The 20,807-nt window shown below is 44.1% G+C and overlaps 1 protein-coding gene across 1 annotated transcript in view; it reads left to right on the top strand.

The window, feature by feature from the left end:
* Nucleotides 1-732: 732 nt before the first annotated feature.
* Nucleotides 733-20,807, top strand: part of MNAT1 (MNAT1 component of CDK activating kinase) — a 128,673-nt gene continuing 108,598 nt past the window's right edge. The window contains exon 1 of the mRNA XM_068947374.1: nt 733-882. Coding sequence (XP_068803475.1) covers nt 794-882 — 89 coding nt within the window. The 5' untranslated portion in view covers nt 733-793. The remainder of the gene's footprint in view (nt 883-20,807) is intronic.

The raw sequence follows: 20,807 nt of genomic DNA, 5'->3' as shown, positions 1-20,807 counted from the left end.
TGCAATACTATATGGCACCGCAGCCTGCTGGCCCGGCCGCGCCCGCCCATTGGCTGCGCCGCGCCGGGGGGGCGGGGGCTCCCGCGTCCCCATGGCAACCGTCAATCAAGCGGCCCCGCTCCCCCCTTCCCCTCCGCCCGCCCCCGGCGCAGCACCTCCACCTGGAGCGCGGCGCCCCGCCGCCGCCGTTGGGGGGGGGGGGGGCGGCAGGGCCGCGGCGCCTCTCACCTGCTGGCCGCCTCCGAGACGCGCCCGCGGGCGCGCTCTGAGGCGGCAGGGAGGGAAGATGAAGAAGCAGCGGGTGCTGCTAAGGGAGCGGGCACCGCGCTCGTAACCTTCAGCCACGCCGGCGGGCAGGCAAATGAAACGCCGCGGAATCCCCTCAAAAATAAAAAGTTGCAGCTGCGCCGGGCGCCCCCCGCCCCTCCCCGTCCTCCTTCATCGAGGGGATGCGGTGTAAAAGCGATTTCTTCCCCCCCCCCCCCCCCGCCCGGCTGCCACAACCCCTCCAACGAGCTGCCGCCCTGTAACGGCCGCTTGTTTATGGCGTGCGACCGCGGCCCGCACCTGAAGCCGCCCCGCCGCCGGCCCGGGCCAGCCCCCGCCGGCCGCTGGCGCTTCGCCCGCCGGCGAAAACGAGCGAGGCCTGGAGGCGGCCGGGAGGGCGCAGGCCGCGCCGGGGCGGGGGGGGCCCTTTTCGCGGGCGGACCGCGCGGCGCGGCGGGCCGTTTTCGCGGCGGCACCGCGCGGCGGAAGGCGGAAGGCGCGCAGGGGGGAGGCGGCGGCGGCGGCCATGGATGACCAGGGCTGCCCGCGGTGCAAGACCACCAAGTACCGCAACCCGTCCTTGAAGCTGATGGTCAACGTGTGCGGGCACACGCTGTGAGTGCTGCCGGGCGCCCCGGCCTGTGGCGGGGGGGGTGGGAGGCAGGAAAGGGGGTGCGGGGAGGGCAGAGGGGCCCCGGCCCGGCGGGCTCCGCCGCGGCTGCCTCCTCTGAGGGGCGGCCGGGCCCCTGCGCAGGCCGGGGGGCCGCTCCCCCCCCTCCCGCCGCGCCCTGCCGCCCGCTCCCGGGGCGTGTGGGGCGGCCCCGGCGGGACCCAGCCCGGCAGCGCTTCCCCCCCCCCCCCCCCCCCGGCCGGCCCCGGGGCTCTCCTGGGCCTCGCTTCCCCTTTTTGGCTCTTTCCGCGGCAGCGCTGCAGCGAGCGCTGCTGTTTCGCGCCCGGAGGGCTGCATCCCTCGGTGGGTTTGAAGGGCTCCCTGCGGTTGGAGCCGCGTAACGAAATTCGCGGGGTGGGGTGTGAAGCTCGCCGTGGGGTTGGGTAGTCTGTCGTGCCTCGGTGGTGTGAGGGTTTGGGGTATAAAGTAAAGACAATGGGGGGGGGAAAAAAGTGTTTCTCGTCAACTTAAATATTTCTCATCGGCGTTCAATACTCTACTTGGACAATTTAAAAAAAATCTGAAGTGATTTATTATTTGGCATGTTCATTCCCCCAAATGAGGGGTTGCTTTATCTGGAGAAGGCTTGCGTGATGCTATTTTGAGTGTTGGAAAATCCTCTTCTGAGCCTGTGCTGATAGTGTTTCTTACTTTTTATTTTTATTTTTTTAAACAGCAGAACAATGCCTTTTTTTTTCTTTTTCCTAAACACGAGCACTTGTTAGATAGTTCCTTCTGCTTGTTCTAGCTGATTTAAGTAAGGAGAGCTTGAACTTTTTAACTCTCAGATCTGGTGTCTTCCTTAGTTTCTGTGGAAGTTTTAAAGGGCCTACCTTAAATTCTTTCTAGATATGCATGATTCAAATCTCATACTGTGACAGCAACCCTTCCTGTCTTTTTTTTTTTGTCTTTTCATCTTTTTAGCAAGATATATATTGAGCTGTTTAAATTTTTCACTTGAAAGCTGTACATGAATTATGCTTAAAAGACACAGTCTGAAAGCATTACTTATCCCCCTTCACCAGTTACTTAGCCCCACGCACTGGCGTAGCGATAACTGTAAGTGAACAGAATCAAGAACCTGGATTGCAACCAATGATTTATTTTATTTTTTTAGAGAGAGAGAAAAAAAAAAGGGGGGAGAGGGTTAGCTTTAATCCAGTTCCCTGATCCTGTCCTCTGTAGCCATGCAAGTGCTTCTGTCTTGAGAGAAGGCATGTGGGAGAGCAGCAGATGATCCACTGGTGGTGGTGTTGAAAGAGAGAAAGGCAGCACGAGCGCCCCTTTGGTGACAGCATGGAGTGATCCCGGCTGTGTAAGGTGAAGTTCGAAAGGTAACAGCCAGGTTTGGACAAAGCTGTATAGCTTTAAAACAATGTTTCTATCTTCTGTTCTAGTGAAGGTCAAAGGCCTGATGGTCCTTGTGGTCTTCTGCTTTCAAGATCCCCCAGAGCCACTTCCAGCAGAAGACCGCATGTGTCAGTTTGCTCTTCTACTGCTGTCCCAAACAACCTCCAGCGCTACTTTGGTTCTCAAGATTTTTTTGTAGCTGGGCTTCACTTGAGAAAATTAGTTGTGTTTTGTGCTTTACTGAGTCCAGCTGCTGACGCCTTATTTGAGGCTGATGCGCCTGTCGTCTTTTCCTTGTTTCTCCCCAACTGCCCTAGGACTGCATCTGCCTCCCCCTGGCTCTTGTTGTTTGCACCTCTGCGTTTGGCAGTGTTGTGTCCGAGACCGATTCAGTAGTCTGAATCTGTGTGGCTCTGGGTTGAGCCAACCTGGCGTCTTGGTAGTGTGCTTGCTGGGCAGTGCAGACGTGTCCAGACTAACGTTACATGAGCCCAGCAGGGTCTGTTAGTCCCACCTTTACCTTCCTAGTAAAGGGTGCCTCTGCAGCTGGGAGCCACTCCTTTTAAGCATATACACAAAAGGGGTAAAGTTGAAGTCACTGAGTAAGTATGGTGTCTGAATTTCTTTACTGCTGTTGTAATTATGGATTCTTCATCTCAGTGTCGTTCAAGTGGATCACTTTTTCTCTGTTAATGTCCTTCTCCTAGCCTCTTTAAGGTAGCAGTTTTATTATTTCCTTAGGATGTTATGAAGCCTCCTTGTTGAATGTATTTGCCATTACTAAGATATAACTTCCTAGTAATAACTGGTCTAGAAACTGGAAGCTGAGATGAGAAACCTGCTAGTGAGGTATGAGGGAAAGAAGGGAGGTAACTGGCATTTGTTCTTTCATGCATAAACTGAGTTTCTGCCATAAGGAAGGAACGTCTATCGAATGTGTTCCCAGAACAAAAGGACTAACACAAATCAGTGGTGGAGACTTGTTCTTCTCGGGCAATCTATTCCAATAGTTTGCTGTTATAACCATTGAAAATGCTTCTCCTAATTTTTAATCTAAGTTTCTTTGCTATAATTTAAACATTTAAGCATTTTAATATGCATCTTATGTACCTTAAAGACAGTTTATTATGCCCTTCTCTTTGGCATTTTCTGTGCTTAACAAATCTAGTTCCTTCAGTCTCCCTTCTTAAGTGATTTATTTCTTTATTTACTTTAACATCTGGGCTATTCTTGTTCTTTTGGGGGATTTTTTCACTTGATCTGTAGTTTTCTTGGAGTGCTCAGAACTGGACACAGTGATGCATCTGAATCCTTAGTACAGCAGGCAGAAGGAAACTGTTTCATATACCTTACATAAAATACCTGCAGTTTGTACATCTCAGTAGGATGAATGAGTCTTTAAACATTTGGTTTTTTATTTTTGCAGTGGTATGTGTCGACTTACGTTCAGCTTAAACCCCAGATTCTTTATCCCTTTACCATACAGCATATCTCTGTGCAGATGTGGTGTTTAGCGTTACCTTTCCGGTTGTGTTGCATAGGTGACTGTTCCTACCTATTTACTCTATCAAACTACGTATTATTTCAAATGATTTTTCCACTCACTTCAGATGACTTTGGATTCTGAGATCATCTGTCAAAGTGCTTGCAGTTCTCCCAGCTTTATACCCTTTGTAAAATAAAAATCTTCTCTCTTCTGATGGTTTCTCATGTGTCACTTGTGTTGTTGGGGTTATCTTCAAATATGTTACTGATGACTGTAAGAAATCTAAGAGCTGTAACTGAAGCAAAGCAAAATATGGTGTCGCCTGCCCTAAGTTCCTCACTAAATAACATTGTATTTTTCTTACTATCCAAGTTACGTTTAATAGTAGTGAAGAGTAATGAAATATTAGATTCCCGTGAATACGCTTGGTACCTATTTTCTCTCTGAGTGAAGTACCAAGAGATTGTTAGAAACCTGTACCCAGAGATAAACTGTTACTTCACTCAGAGAGAAAATAGGTACCAAGCGTATTCACGGGAATCTAATATTTGTCTAGCTTATGGATATGAATGTTGATTTGAGAGTGTCAAAAGCCCTACAAAACCTAAGCTATATTGGATCTGGTTGCTGTTTCCCTGCCTAGGTTGTTACTCCATCATTGGAGGAAATTGCATTGGTTTGATACTATCTGTTCTTTAACAAATCACATGTCGGCTGATACCTGCTTTGTTATCTGAAGTACGTAGGAGATAGGTTGTTAGACTATTTATTCCAGTGTCTTCCCGGGGACTGGAGGTAACCCTGACTGAATCATGATTCCCTGGGTATTTGTTTTCTTGCTCTTTAGAGGCAGGTGCTTTTGCCCTTCTTCAGGCTTCTGCAACCTGGTGTAAAGAGCAGAGACGGTCATTGACAACTAACTGCCTTTGACGATTTTCGGAGGGTAAATATTGTTATATCTAGCAGATTTTAAAATGTTTAGGTAGGCTTTTAATCCAGCAACACCTGAATATAGTCCATGGGTGAAGCTTGACAGGTTGTCTGAAGAACCATATTGCCTTTGTCATGCTTTGTGTTTGAAGTTTGATAAAAAGGCATGGGAAATTTTGAGCCTTGACTTTGGTCTGTTGGCTCGGGAGGTTTGGAACAGTTGCTTCAATGTATTTCCCAGATCTAGCTTGTGTTCTTACTCCTTTCATTGTGATATGACGTATATTAGCCAGTTAATCTTTTTTTTTTTTTTTTTTTTTTTTTTAAGTGAAGACTGATGCAGAAAGCACCCTGAGTGCCTTGGCATGATCTGCTAGGGATTTTCCCGCCCGTTGAGTAGTGGGATAACACGCTCCTCCTTTAACTGCTCTTCCTTTCACTCCATGCATACTGAAGAAGTATGTTCATGTTACCTTCTGTGTTGCCTGCTAGTAGTTTCTTTCTTAGCGCATTGAGCTTTCCCATTTTGTTAAATATTTGTGCTGTTCACTCTTAAGTAACCTTCAGTAATTTGATTTAAAAACGTATAAAAGATGAAAGTACACATTTTTTTTCCCTGCACCATTAAAGAGCTTATACTTAGCTGAGGTGATTTGTCAGTAAACCTCAAGTTTTTCTTTTAGGTTTCAGATAGCTTATGGTTTTACTGTGAGTTCATTATCTTTATTTTGTGGCTCTCAGTTTTGCTCTTCCAAAGAATTGAGTGTGTTGACTTTTTATGTGCTTGCTCAGCCAAGTTGCTTCCACTTTCACGTTGTTAAGCGATTCCTCCCTTTAGGTTAAAATAAAACTAGAAGAGCTGTCCTTTACTGTTGAATTTCTTCTTTCCACCTCCTGTGTAAACAAAGCTAATCTCAAAACATTTGAGAACTCCTTGGGCATTCTGTGTCCTGTTTGTTTCTTCTTTTTCAACAGATGCCTTCAGTGAAGGTCTCCAGTTGCTATGAAATCCCATGCTTTGGAGATTTTGCTGTTCCTTCTTTTCGCCTCCCCTACTTTATTAATTTAAATCTCTCTAATCTGGCGTGCTGGAGTAGATCCTACATGACATGGTACCTGTGTTGGCCTCTGGTCTCTCTTTTACTGTGACCTGGATCCTTCTAACAAGCTTGATGATTCATTCTGGATCTTACGGCCAATATATACTGATAATGTTTCTTCCCTTTTGTCCTTTGGATATCTTCTTGTATCAATATGTTTGCCCCTGAGCGAGAACATCTCCTAATGGCTCAGACTGGATGCCGCGTGTTTGCTATGCGAGGAGTAGCCGTGCTCAGTTCCCCTGGGGCCAGTGGGGCTCTGTGGAATGTGGTCGTGTCCATTGGCAGCAGAGCTGGGGCTGGTGCGCTGATAAGTGCAGCAGTGCTGCCGTGGAGATAAGGGATAGGCAGATGAGTGCAAGTGGATGAAATTAGATGTTGGAGTCTCTACTGAAAAGGTCCTTCAAGTTGGGCTTCCATTGCAATTTATTTCAATGGAATTGTGCCAAATCTTCCAATTATGGGAACGTTTTTTTGAGAGTTTTATTCTGTAGTATTTTGTTTTCTTTAGCTATTGCTGCTTGACCAGTATTGCCAAAAGTGTAACACCATGTGTTTTTGGCATTAGAGTAATGTTAAATAAGCCTTTTCCACTATAAATCTTCCTTGTCGTTGGGAGGGAGGATGATAAATTAGCAGTTAAAAGTTGTTCTAGGATGGGACTTAGTATGGAAATGCTCAGTTCAAGAATAATGAATGACTTTTAAAGTTTATTTTCTTAAATGTAGTAGAGGTTCACAGCGTTAAACAGTTGGCTTTAAGATGCTTTTTGCAGGGGAAAGTGCATCTAATTATGGAGCAATGCTTGATTAAAGTTCTGCAACACATTAGTTTCTCTAAGGTGTACCAATGGCTTTGCCTTCTTTTAGAAGTTTAGTCTCAAGAATTGTGTTAAGAGGCCTTTGTGCATGCATGAGAATTTTTGATTATTCAGATGATTCCAAACGTCTTTTCTGAGCGTACACATGCTGGCTGCATGCTTGCCAATGGTGTTGTAATCCACCTGGCTTCGAGACCGTGAATTATCTTTTACTCTGCCTGCTTGGCTTTCATTGCCTGTGTTGAGTTTTAGGAGGCAGGCTAAGCATATCCCACTGATTTACTTGCATAAAGAGGAAAGGAAATGCATCCACCGAAAAGTGCGTTAAAAGAATGTTAAGGTTGTTACTGCAAACAGGGCTGGGTAAAGAAATTTACTGTTGGCTGTAAAACTTGGACCATATGGTCTCCAGCAATCAGACACAAAAGTCTCGCGTAAAGTGGTAGTTAATTGGGGCTGCTGGTTCAGCTTCATAGTCCACTGCCTGCTACCATGTGGATAGCCCCCCTTGATCTCCTGAGAGAAAAGGAGGAAAGCTGGTCTATAAAGCTCTGTCTTTGGAGTCAGTCCTGCTGCTCCAGCTACCTGTGGCCCGTCCTGACTCGTGGAGAGAGGGAACGTGGGTGTCTGCAGACCAACAGAAGCGAAGAAACTTCCTTTCTCCGTAGCGTCACAACTCTTCTGTGGTCTCTGCAAAGTGCCTTTCCTGTGCTTGACACCTCTGGAAGGCAGGGACACAGGTCTTGGAGCAGCCTCCACAAGAAAACTGATGGTCTTGATTTCACCTGTTGCTTTGGGCAGTGGATTTGTTCACGTTCGGCTGCAGTCTTAGGTGGTAATGAGCTTGTTCAACTGCAAACTTCTCTGGTGTCTCTTTCCTGTCCACAAGAGACTTATGGAAAGGTGGCTAGGCTCTTTATTAAGACTTAATTTTTCATTTTCCCAGAGAGGGATGGGTTTATTTTTCTTTTAATTTGTTAATAAGACTTCAAAATGGAGATAGCATAACAGCGCTCACCATCTCTAAGCCTAGTTTTGTGTTGCTCAGGGGAGTCATCAATTTGCTGAGCTGTGTTGTGGGGTTTTTGTAGTCTGTCCTGCACCCTGTTATGGCTGTTCCAGGGATTCATTAGGGGGTAAGTGTGTCCTTTGAGATCTCTAATTGCAGTGCTAACGGCTGCTAAAATGAAGGACCAGAGGTTTCATTACTTGTTTACTTATTTTAATGTTAGGAGCATTTGGAGTTCTGCCGCTGTCAAATTCACCAGGAGCATCCCTACTGAATTCAGTGCAGTGGGCTCTCCTGCCAGCACAAGGGGCTGGGGACATTTGGGGAGGGGGAAGAGTTTGGAATCTTCTTGTTTATGAAATGTGAAGTAATGATTTGGCCTTGCACTGCGTTCTTCTCTGCAGTGTGTGGTTCAAGAAAATGCCTTCCTCCTAAGATTTGGGGGTGTGGGGGAAGCAAAAGGGATTGTGGAAAATAACATAAAACCGTAGTTAAGACACCAGAGTCTGAGTGAAGATGTTTAACTAGAGGAGGGCAGTGAGAATCTGACAGTCCTGTAACTTTAACCTGAGCCTGTGGGAATTAAGGGCTGAAAAATATATTTGAATTTTATAAAGGAGGCTTTGCAGGGGGGAGGTAAACATTTTCTTGAAAGTAAGATATACAAGGACAGTAATAATGTATTCAGGGTTGTCATTTGTGACATAAAGGTTTGCTGTGATGTATCTGATTTTTAGGCCAACAGATTTCTCTTCCTGAAGAAGATGCTAGCGCTGGTTTTTCTGCACGGCCCTGGGAGCTCCATTCCTGGCCCGCCTGCCTTCCCCTACTTTGCCTGGCACTGGCTCTGGCCAACATCCCTCTGAGCCAGTTTAACTCGTTATCACTAGCAGAAAACTCTCTCTGCTTTAAAAAAAAAAAAAAAAAAAAACCTAAAAAACCCCACAACCCCCCCCCCCCCCAAAAAACAAACTAACTTTTTTTTTTTTTTAACACTGATTTAGTGGACTAGATTTGGCTCAGGAAAGGCCTTATAAGTGCCAGGGAGGGGATGGGGATTGTACAGCCAGGGAGTAGAGTATGTGTGTGTATGCACAAACACAGAGCAAGCTCTTCTCTTGGCCCAGTTTTATGATGACCTGGCTCAGCTGGGTGATTTCTGGATGTTAGGACCCTAATCATACAAAAGCTAGGGTGCAGGCTCAAGAGTGCTAGCCTTATGAGTAGTGCTGGTTGAACCATAGAAATGTGCATGTGGGTGCAGGGTTCATGAGGTGATCCAAGGTGATCTGCAGGATTGTGCATCCCTGAGCAAGGAACAGGGATGAAGGAAGGTTCTTCCGTGGCAATGAGCTGTTAAACTAGCTTGCACCATCTTGTGAAACTGCATGCTTAAATAGCTGTCTTATCTGGAGGGCAAGTGCTCTATTTTGTCTCCCTTGGTCCTTTTGTTTTCTTGTTACTCTCGCTATGCAACATCTGAAGTTTCAGATTCCGGAATAGCAGGTCCTTACTTCCATGAATAATTATGTGAATAGTCCTGGTAGACCAAAGCATACTGGGGCTATGTATAGCTAAAAATCCCAAGCAGGAACTTCATGTGGTCCTAAAAATCTCTACTTTGCTTTGGGGGAAGATAACTAATACAAAAATATTTTGTTTTCAGTGATTTACGTATCTGAGAGAATTCTGTCAGCTGCTTCTGGGAAAGCTGGGAGATGCGTCAGGGTGCTCTTTACTCATGTTTGTCAGATTTACCACGGAAAGTTAGGTTAACTGGCACTCGTTTGAAATAGATATAGAGTCTTAGCCTGCCTATGTTCTCCAAGGAAGAAGCAAAATGACTATTTTAGCTGCATGTGTGCCCTGAAAAAAAGCTTTTTTAAAATGAATTTTTAAGGAATAGAAGTCTAGGACATCTTCTTTGTCTTTTTGGAGTTATTCCTCTTTGTGTTAATTGGGATTAGATGGTCTTGGGCTCTGTTCCCTTCCATTACTCTTCTAAAGTCTCTCCAAGTTAGTCATGGAAGTGATTAAATCATTGCTGAAATACTGAAGAGATCATTTCTGCTGTCTAGTTTTGAACATTTGATTGTAAATTTGATTCCAAATCACGGTCTTAACACTTTTGATGAAGGGACGTTAATGCTTCGGTTGCGCTATTCTTTTGTTTTAAAACTGACTTATTTAGAAAATATGTTATTTCCTCTGAGTTCAAAACTGGCATGTCTGCTTAGTAATTTTTTTCTGATTAGCAGGACTTGCAAAGCTCTACTTCTCATTCTTCCTAAACATTTTTAGGAAATGTAAGTTCTGCTCTGAGAGGCAACTTTGGCAAAAGGAAAGGTATTGTTTCTGTCCTGGATATCAGATCACTCCATAGAAAAGTAATTTTTCCCCCCTCAGTTCTGAAAATGATGTGGCTAAATCTGCCAAGTTCCTGAAATTGGTTAGTGGATTTGGGTGCCCCTGTCTCATGGAGTGCGCAGCTTGAGGGGTCTTAAAACAGGCTAGCCCCCTTCTCTCAGGTAGATACTTACCGTGTCAGATTGGGCATCCAAAATTATCAAGCACTTCTGAGAAAAAAAATACTTTTGTTGCATCTACTGTGTTATAATTCAGGTTAATAATTCTGCAGGAATTATGCAGGTATGTGAGAAAGAAGGACATCTGACTTGCTTCTAGATAGTTACGTTAGCTCCAACTTGCTAATGAGTGGTATACGTAGATTTAATATTCATTACATTGAGCAAATGTATTCTTGAATCCTTATAAAAAGCATACCTCAGATAACTATAAATTCTTAGTGGAACAGATCTAAAGGTCTCCCCTCTTAGAATACCCAAAAGTTGCATTCATATGTGTGCTCTTTGTTTGGGGCAGTGGTTTTATTCATTTATTTATTTTTCCCCAGGACAACTGAAGGTGAAGTTAGAAGACAAGCTAGGTCAGCTTTTTTGGAAATTGAATTTCATGCTCCAGTGTTCAGATCTGGTTAGGAAACGTAGAAAGGAGAGAATCTGTCCTGATAGTTACAGAATGTGGGACAAGCAGGGTGCTGAGCTGCATTGTGGACACTTGTTTCGTGCTCCCAGTTTCCTCTTTGTTTTAGTGATATGCAGGAAGGAGTGGAGGCTTGTGCACAGAAAGGCCATTCTGGCTATAATAGAAGTCATAGTATTTTAGTCTTTAGAGTGAACTGAGTTATTTAATGAAATTTATTTTTAAATTCTTTTGAAGTGTTTTACAGGCGTTATTTGTCATGTGGTAGCTCCCAAAAGGTCAGATCTGAAAAAAGAGCTTAGCAGCAATTGCTGCTATAAATGACAAAATTAGACTTTAATTGGCATAGCTAAGAACATCCTTAGATGCTCTGAAAAGTATTTGAAGATAACATATGAGGCGGGGGGAAACGCGTTAGGGCATTCTTGCAGATTTTTTGTATGGAATATAGGTAATCTTAGAAAAGTGAGAACAGGATGCCTCTCTACAGCAAATGAACTATGAACAAGTAATCTGGTCCGATAAATATTTTGGCTCCAAATCGGGAAACATGCAGATAATGATCTGCACTATTCCCACAGTTCTACTCCAATAAACGAGGCTGAAGTTAAGAATCCTTCTGCATTTGCAGAATCCTGGGCTTGATTTGAGCATGTCAACTTCTTGCAACGTTATGGAGAAAGGCAACTGGCTCTGCTGAGAATTGGAAATAGCGGGTGGGGTGGAGTGAGGAGCAGATTTTTTTAGGAAGAAATGTTAAGTTAGAAGTTCTCTAGCCCTAAGAATGTTCTGTTCTCTGATTTTTTGTAAATACCAAGCAGCGCGGCTGGGCAGTCAGTCTGTTTGGCAGTGTGGCAAAGGCCTGCTGATTTTCCTAGACAGCAAAACACGAGGGAGTGGTTTGGCTAATGTTGACACCTTCTGACTCCTCTGCCAGACTGGGAAGTGCTAGGTCTAATTGGGTAGGAAAGATTGGCACTGGGGTTAGAGTATCACAAGAGCTGCTGGCAGAGCTGGGACGAAGGAGAAAGACCTCTTGTCCCTGGCAAGTGCAGGCAGACAAATGTTTAATGACTTTGTCATCTGTACTTGCGATGTGTCATGTGTGGTTTCTCTAAAAACTGGTATCTTCACGGGGATTATGAGCTGAACAGTGCATATGTGTAACTAATGACTGGATAATGTTTAGTGTGAGTATATGAATAGCCTTGTGTAAAGAGAACAGTTCAGGTTCTTCTGGGAGTAGTTGTCTGAAGGCTTAAAGGGTGGGGGGGGGGGGGAAATAGTCCTTACACACCCTGGATGGCATCAGAAATGATTCTCGGGGGCAGTTATGTAGTTTGATAACCTCGTGACTGATTTGCTGTAAACTGGAGATGGGAGATTGCCTTTAAATCCCCAAGATCCCCTCGTTCCAGGAAAAAAAAAAAGTTATCTTCGGTTTTGGGATATGATTGTGTTCTGTAAAGGGAGAGAGGAATATCATACAGGACTGAGGGAGATGCCAGGATAGCGTGAGGTTGCTATGATCACTGTCAGCTAGGCAATGTTGGAGGAACGTAGGAGCTGGAGGGGTACCTGGCTGTTGAGCTTAGCCTACAATTACTGCGTTTGTTTGAATCTTTTTGTTTCCAATCTTGCAGCAAAGGCTGACCTAAAACTTGGCTAAGCAAATCCTTGATTTCAAGTCTATTTGCTTGGTTTTGGGGAAAAGTGGTACAGGATGAAACAGCAGACATGTTCGGAGTTAGCTGCCTCCACGTGGGCGGTATCTCAGTGATGTATTGGTGCAATAGGCAGCTCAGAGATTTGTTCCTTGAGATGAAGTTGGGGAACTTGAATTGTATATGGCCCACATGGGAACATTTGCTGCCAACTGACAGATTTTGGACAGGAGTCTTCCTCCTTCTCTTTTGCGAGGAGCAAAAATATCTCAGGGCTCTGGAGGAAACCCTGAAACGTTGTAGCGGAGTTGAAAGGGGAAGTTGACTCTCGGTCTTATCTTGTGGCAGTAAAAGAAACGGCAAAGGTCTTGAAGGCAGCTTGGTTGGAGAAAGGGGTGCAACTACATAAGGACTTGTGAGGAAGTGGAGACTGGGGCAGGAGAAGGACTCTGGACTATCTGGGAAGACTGAGGAAAAACTGGGCCTTGATAGGCAAGAGTACTGGAGATAAAGAGCCATAGAGGAAGAGGTGAGGCTCTGGGGAGGGGGAATTTGAAGTTGGTGGCTATGGGAAGATCAGAAGTGAGGACAGTGAGAAGTATGTTTGTGAGTGTGGAGGAAGGGATACAGGGGTGTGAATGGAAACCAGCTGAGCAAGGAGTCTTTGCCTGGATCAGAGAGTCTTGGGTAGGGAAAAAGGACAAGGCAGAGGGGTTTTTTGCTCTGCCGTTTTGCTCTCCTTTGCTGGCTTGGAGTGGAAGCTGGGATTTGAGAGTTACTTTACAGAAGGGACTGAAGTCAGCCAAGCTCCTGAAGGCCAGCATTTTGCAGGGGCTCCCGTCTCTGATCAGCCTCCCTTCGAGAAATGCCGGCTGCATGAAACTGCGCTCGCGCTCCTCAAGAGCTGCGCTTTGAGCACAGGAAATCCTATATAGCGCTAATGCTAATCACTCTCAAATCAGGAATGTGAAATTTGGGCATGCTTCAGGCATTAATTATAGTGGCTTAGTTTCCTTATCTGGTAATGTGGGGATAGTACTACCTCATGGTGGTTTTGAGGAGGTCAGTTATTTAATGCTCTCTATGCGTGCCAAAGAAAACTGGAGGGGGAAAAAAAAAGGTAGTAAACTTGTCAAAGCAGGATTTGAACAGGGCAGAGTAAACGGTGTCTGAGGATAAAATGGCGTTGTCTGCATACCCGTCGAGCGTTGCCTGTCCAGAGGGCTGAAAGCAGTGGCCGTCCTAACGAGGCGGGTAGTGGCCTCGTTTCCCAAGGCTTCTTCTCTTGGGGTTGAACTGCAATATCTCTGCTACCTGCAGCCCCCTTGCTCGGATGTTCCCTACGTGTTCCCTCCTTCCTTGCCGCTGCAGTACGCCTGTGATCCTGCTCCCATCCCCTGTTTGCTCTGTGGTTTGCTGGTTGCTACTGCGCAAACTTTGGCCAGGGGTATGTGCGCGCTAGTCGGCTGGCCGGGACGGGCACGTGGGTGGGTTGGTGCTTGTTGGCTCTTGGCTTCTAGGTGAGTGAAAAGAGCAACCCTACATCTTGGTTTCTGGCAGGCCAAACGCATAACTTTAAGAAAAGTATGTAATGCCCAGGCCATATATTGTACGTGCTTGTTGGAGGAACGTGACATTGAGCCTGCTGTCTAACTTGGTTGAAAGAGGCTGATGGATATACAGGAGAGTGGGTAGGGGAGAACTGCACACCAGCCTGCTTGCCTAAGCCCGATTTCCAAAGGAAACCGGGCTAACATAATATAGAGGTATAATAAATTTATATCATAATGCATGACCACAAGAGGGATCAAACCACTTGAATTTTCCCATAATCTGCCTTTTGAGTTTTTGATTCTGCAGTCTTTCATGTAACTTGGTTGTAGGTACTTTACCTGTGGAGAAAAACTTAATTGTCTGAATTACTGATAATGATAATATTAGAAATCTAGTTCAGTAGGTGGGCTTGTGTCAAGTTTAATGTTCTCTGTCACAGGTCTGTTTCTCGTTTCCAGTCTCTGCAGTAAAAAATTAGGCTATATTACTTTGTGACTTTGGCAGATTTATGTTTGTACTTCTTGCACAAGAAGTTGATTTGTTATTATTTAATAGGTAAGACTTTACTTCCAGCGCTCTTACTGTGTCTTTTTAAGTAAATGTTTTAAAAAGGTATTTACGTCATCAAGTGAGTTCAGAACCCATAAATACAGGAGCCTGTTTTCTATGAGCTTGATCATTTGAATTTCGTTTCTAGCTTTCTATCAATTCCCCTGTCCTTCGTTATCATTTATATAATTGGCAACTGTGTGCAAGGCAAATGCTTATCTGAAAGTAATCATTGAATATAATGGGCCACAATCACTCTTTCTTGTACTCCAAATTAGGCCAATGTTTTTATTTTGAAATCCATATCAATTTTATAGGTAAGTTAGAAAATGCAAAGGTGCCTGAAGGAGAATTGTCCCAACTTATTTCTTTCTACTCCATGTCCTTCCTTCACAAATATAGAAGCAGCTCTATCATTGAAAATTTAATGAAGCTTTCATCAATATAATGCTGTGCCTCTACATTCTCTGAAACGTATTCATATTTAATGAGCTTCTAATTCTAATTTCAGGTAACAGGAACAACTGGATGTAACCATAAATCTGATTTGTTTCTGAACAGCATGTCCCACGTCACTTAAAATTCTTAAAGTAGTCATTGATAACCAGTATGGTAAATCACTGGAAGAGTTATATGTCAGTGTGTCAAACAGCTGCCATTTAAAACATTTTTTGACTGCATTTTGTAGTCGGTTTAAAATGTTTTGTGTTGGACCTTTATTTTTTTGTAAAAATCGGCCTCGGGAAACAAACGATGATCTTAAAGCAATGGGAGTGACATATTTGAGTACCTCTGTTTCATGGTTTGTTTTTTCTCAGCAAGCCTAAGGTTATTTCCTTAGTTCAAAAAAGTACAATAGCGGGAAAATAACGTTGTGTGTTTGAGAGCTGGTAATACTGAGAAAAATATAAAATTGTGTATAATTAATTACAGAAGATGAAAATAGCTTAGGAGTAACTGTGAAAATATCCTACTGCGCTCTGGACAGTCTCAAACTGAAGACTTCTGTGAAGCATCAAGTAATGTTGCACTGCTAGTCTCGGCTAGAAGAAGCAACAAGGCTTATTTTGCTCTTTGTTACTGAGTGAGAATCATAATGTTGAGCAGATAGTATTGTTTAGCAAATTTTATGCAATACTAACACCTGTGAATGCATAATTACATTTTCAATAAAAATAGGAAAGCATTAACACTAAAACAGTGTTTTGGTCATGTGCAAATACTTTATTGTTCTATCTACATTACTCAATTTATGATCCTCTTATTGTTTCTCATAATCATAACTGGCATTTGCCATTAATATTTAATTTGTGTTTTGGAGGTTAATTGCAAAAAGAGGCCATATATAATGTGATGCCATTGAATATGGAAACATAGAATTTAATAACCAGAAGCATTTTTGACTGTGCATAGCGTTGCCTTTGTAACAGTGCAAAAGGCAGTGTGGAGGATGGTATTCCCTCCATCCGCTTTCTTGGCAGTATGCAATTTTCTATTTACTCTATTAAGAAGTTGTGTGTTTTGTGTTTTTTTTTCTTTTGATCTCGACAAAGTTAGTAAGGTCTTAGTACCCTGATTGCTTTTGACTATTCTTATTTGCCTTTTATTAATTCACTGGATGTGTTATGCTAGCAGGCCTAGTTGGGATGTTTTCCCATGTACTTCTTATCCCACCTTGTGTGCAAGTTTAGGCTTCCTCACAAATGGAACAGGAGGACACCTGTATGCAAAGCATATTGTATGGATTTTCTCACCGTTTCAGGTACGTGTAGCAACCCCTGAAATTTCTCCAGCCTTTAGCAAGATTTAAAAATGTTTTTGCCTCCACAGTTTCCTCCTAGAGCAGACCCAAGATGTTGTTGGGCCGGCATCCCTTAGGAGGTGCTGCGCTGGAGCTGGCTGCCTGGAGCTGCTGGCATGCTTGGCCCTCTGCAGGCTTGCGGGGAGCCTCTGAGAGCAGTCTGCCTTAGCTAGCTAGGATGGGGCACAAGTGATCTGGCTTTCATCTCTTCAGTCTGCTCTGTCCCGCTGGGATTTGGGCTCTCGCCTGGGGGAGCTGGAGCAACTGCAGTGCAGCCTGCAATGTGTACAGCAGCCTGGGTTGTGATCCCCTTCCCGATGCTTCACCCGTCCTTTCAAGCTCTCTGGAGAGCATGTGCTTTGGAGCACTGCTTTTGTCACCTTATGAGCCAGAAGAGTTCTTCTCTACCTGATTTCCAAGGCTTTTGGAGACTTCTTATCCTTACAGGCAAAAGATCTGGTGCGGGCATGTAAATCAGGTGTCTCCTGAGGCAGAAAAGGGAATTCGCTTGCTGTAACTAGTCTGTTCGAGGTGTTCCATGGAGCTACCAGTCCATGTCAGATATGGATCGATGATGGACGTTTCCCCTGAATACTGTTGTTTATATTTACTGAATTTCTGGTCACTAATTTAAAAAAAAAAAATTCTTAAATAAAATTCCCGGCCGTTTGAGATACCAAGGAGTAGAATCCTGGAACAGATGAAAAGAGAAACTGTAGCAAGACTATCTTTGAAAAGACCTAGGTCTCTGTTCTTCAGGTGCTTGAATGCCAGAGTAACCTTACTCGTGAAAGCAGACTGTAGAAACAATGAGGCTTCTCATGTGACAATGTTTTTAGGATCAAAACCATAGTATTTGTTTTCATGTAAAAATATATGTAGTCAGTTTTTTTTCTGATAGTAATTTTTCTGTCAAGTAGCATACTTAATATGGGCAAACAGTTTAAGATAACTTGATAGCAATCAATTTGGAGTTTGTCCTAATGCAGTCACTTTTTGTATTTGACTTGGACTATTTAGAGAAGAAATTGAAAGTGACTGGGATGGGGTGGGGGGGTTAACATGTGTGGCTTTTTTTTTTCTTCTTTTGAATATTTCTAGTTCAAAGGTCTTGCATGACTGGCCTCCATCTTCTGCTGAGACATCAGAATATTTTCGTTGTCGTGACCTCTTAAGCATGACCTCTTTTGGCTAGGCCGTTTTTCTACTAGGGCCCGTAATAAATGTACGAGTCCAACTTCATTTCACAGTGAGAGTTGTTTTATCTAAGTTTGGAGGGACTTCTTCAGTAAAACTGTAGTTATTTGTCTTTCCTTAGTGCTGCAGAAATTCTTTCAGATGCTTTAAAAATACTCAAATTATTATGTTTACCTAGAGTCTTTTGGGGTATGTACAAATTACACACAAAAGCTACATTCCAAGCTTTATTTTAGAGTTTAGCGCTCAGAGGTTGCAAAATGCCAAAAATAAGATGTCTTGTTCAGATAAGATTCTTTGTTCAGCCTTAGCTTGGTTCCTTTGTGTATGTGATAGCATGCGATCATCAACTTAGACTGTTATTTTTCATCTCACAGGATTTGTTTCATATTGTATGCAAATCATATTTTCGTCTTTATTTGATAAACCAGTTATTTATGGGACGTTACCAGACGTACACGATGAATAACAGGATCATTGCTTTCTCACTTTTCTGTGATGCTAAGTGTCTCTGGGCACAAAACACTTTAGGCCTGTGGATATCTCCCATGACATAAAAGCATTCTTATCTCTATCTTACTGGTGAGAAAAGTCATCCGAATTTTACAGGGATATGTAAATGTCAAGTGTGCTGTAAAGGGAATATTAAAACTTCTTTCCTACCTGTCTTTTTAAAACAAATAATGAAAAGTGTTGAACAGCATCGAGGTTCTTCGTTCGTTACTCTTATAGACTGAGCTGATCCTATGAGTAGCCATCTGGCATCGCAGAAGAGGGCCTTTATGTTCGTTAAGATAGTTATATTTCAGTTTTGTTCTGTGGTACAGTTTTTGGGGAGTTTTAAAGGCTCTGTTTTGTGTTATGCCATGGAGCACATAGATGACCTGTAATTTGCACAACCTGCTGTTTTGGGCCGCTAATCCGTCAGATCACCTCAGAGCTACTGAGCAAAATTAAAACTGAAATTTTGATCCTAGGGGAAAAGGAAACCAAAGAAACAATAGCGTTGGAAAAGGAGTGAGGTTATTAGGGGGTGTGTGGGTTTTCTTGTTTGTGTTCAGGTTTTTCAAGCATGATTCACTTTTTCTGCTCCGCTTTATGGCCTGGCGATGCAAACGGTCGTATTGGGGCAGCTGACTGTGATGCCGACGCAGGACCAAGGCCTCAAGGAAATGGGGATAAGCAGCACTAAGGGTTTTTTTCTACCACCAGAGAGAACTTGTTGTGCAGCTGTCCCCTCTGAGTATCTTTTCTGTGCGTGCTGTGTGTGCTTTCTGAGACACTTTTGCAGTCATGCTCCTTCCTGTGCAGGTTTTGAGCATTTTAAAGCCGCATCGTGAGCAGATGCGTTGCATGTTGCCGAGCATCTGGGTCTGTGCGGAGCTGTGCTCGTGCCCTTCCAGTGCCCGTGAAGCATCGTGGTTCTTCCTGCACTCTTTCTAGTGAAGGTATGAGCTTTGTGGCTGGCCTAGCTAGTGTAAAATAGTTGTATACTTTGTACATTAGGGCATCATTGGCCATGGATTTTATGTGTAAAGGTGGCAGGAAGAAACAGTGAGCAGTGGTGCGGTACAAAAAAATTACCGGTCCCATGCTTGCGATGACTTCAGTTGGCTTGAGCCACAACGAAGCCTCAACTGGAAGTCCAGGCATCCCTGGTGTTGCGTGCCTGTCCCGTCTGTGTGTCCCTACTCCTTTACCTTTTGTTGGTGCTGCATGGTGAGCCAGTTTGGGGAGCTGATCCATTTTAGGTCTTTAAACTCATTTTCAACTGGACTGACTTCTTGCACTGCCCTTGGAGCAGCTGTGCTGTTGTGCAAGCACTAGGACTTGAATGAGGGGTGGGGGACCATGGCCACCCTTGTTTAAAAGCAGAATAAACTACTGGAGAGATGGACTCTACCTTGCAATTTCAGTAGGCATATGTGATGCCAGTGGCGGGGGGAGCCTCTGTATTAGGTGCTCGTATGCTTCCTTGATGGTTTGAGCGGTGTGCCAGGGGAACGGCTGTCTTGCTAGCGTTCTTATAGCAGAAACTGTTTGTGTAGATTTGTGGCAGCCGTGCAAAAAAACAAATTGATCTTAGATGATCCCACGCAACTTCCCTGATATGTACTGTGGGAGTTAACGTGTTTGTTTTAGTTGACAGCCTGAACATGTAGTGGCTCTGTTTTTCTTCTACTCAAACACCATATAGTTTGGAATTGGCTTGAACAAGTTGCAAGGAGCTGTCTTTTCGTATTATGCAAGTTCTTGTTCCCGAGAATAAAAGAATCGCTTGTGGATTACTGGAAGTGCTGTAATTTGAAAAGAACAATGCTAGGAGGGATACAACTTTCCCCTTGAAATGGAGGGGGAGTTTTCAGATCTTTTATAACTCAGATCTTTTTGTAGGAGACGGGGAGGGAGGGATTCAGTTCAGACTGGCCTTCTAGTATTGTCGCTGGTGTGAGTGAAACGCTTGTACAAGACGTTACTCAGGATGAACGACCGCACAAGGTGCAGTTCATGAGTGAGGGCTTTCATCTTGCTTACTTTCCTTCTGTACATAAATGAATGGGTGACAATAATACAAAGCAAAATCCATTATAATGGTGGCAGGAATGATCATTCAATGGGTTTAAAGTTTGATGTATTGTAATTATCATCACCAACACTTTTTTTCTCCTAGCAGCTTTCAGATAGATGATGAGGACATAGTGTGAAAAAGAAAGCACAGTTTCCTTGGAGCTTAGTTCATATACAATGTCCCATGCTAATGTGTGTGCTCTGTCATTCCAATTTTTTTTTTTTCCAGTGGAGTTGCAGGATGGGACATGGAGTAACATTGGTGCTAGAGCATCCTGGCGTATGGGTTTAAGCAATCGTTGATTGTATTTGTGTCTCTGAATCTCTGTGCGTTTTTTTTCCCCAAGAGTAGAGTGGATGGGCTGGTGTCAGGGAGCATTTTTGCAGTATCAGAGAGTGATTGCGTGTGTGCGAGTCGTCTTCTCCGTCCCCCTCCCCTGCTCGGGAAGCCATCCTGCAGCTTTGCCATCTGTGGTGTGTGCAGGTGGAGAGAAGGACGAGGAAAAGTCATGCTTCTGTTAGCCTCCTGCAAGTACTTTGTGTCCCTGGAGTGCTCAACTTGGGGTCTTTTCAAAGGATAATAGATGCCGTACAGGTGAGTCAGCCTTTTGTGTTGAGGGCCAGGTGCTTGACTTATTTTCAGGCTGGCATGCTAGGACACACTCTGGCATTCATCACATTTGTAAACACTCCTCCGAGTTGAGGAAGGCTTTTGTGTTGTAACCGGTTTTCCCTAATGCTCTGGGAGTGACTGGCTTGACGCATTTTCCCCAGGTGGCATCAGCAGTGTATAAAATATCCAGAAAGCATTTTTGCCGTATGACCTTTACGGCAGGGTG

The sequence above is a fragment of the Struthio camelus genome, chromosome 5 (assembly GCF_040807025.1).
Source record: "Struthio camelus isolate bStrCam1 chromosome 5, bStrCam1.hap1, whole genome shotgun sequence".
In the NCBI taxonomy this organism is placed as follows: domain Eukaryota; kingdom Metazoa; phylum Chordata; class Aves; order Struthioniformes; family Struthionidae; genus Struthio; species Struthio camelus.
The sequence above is the reverse complement of the archived record's forward strand: the minus strand, read 5'-3'. Positions and strand labels throughout refer to the sequence as shown.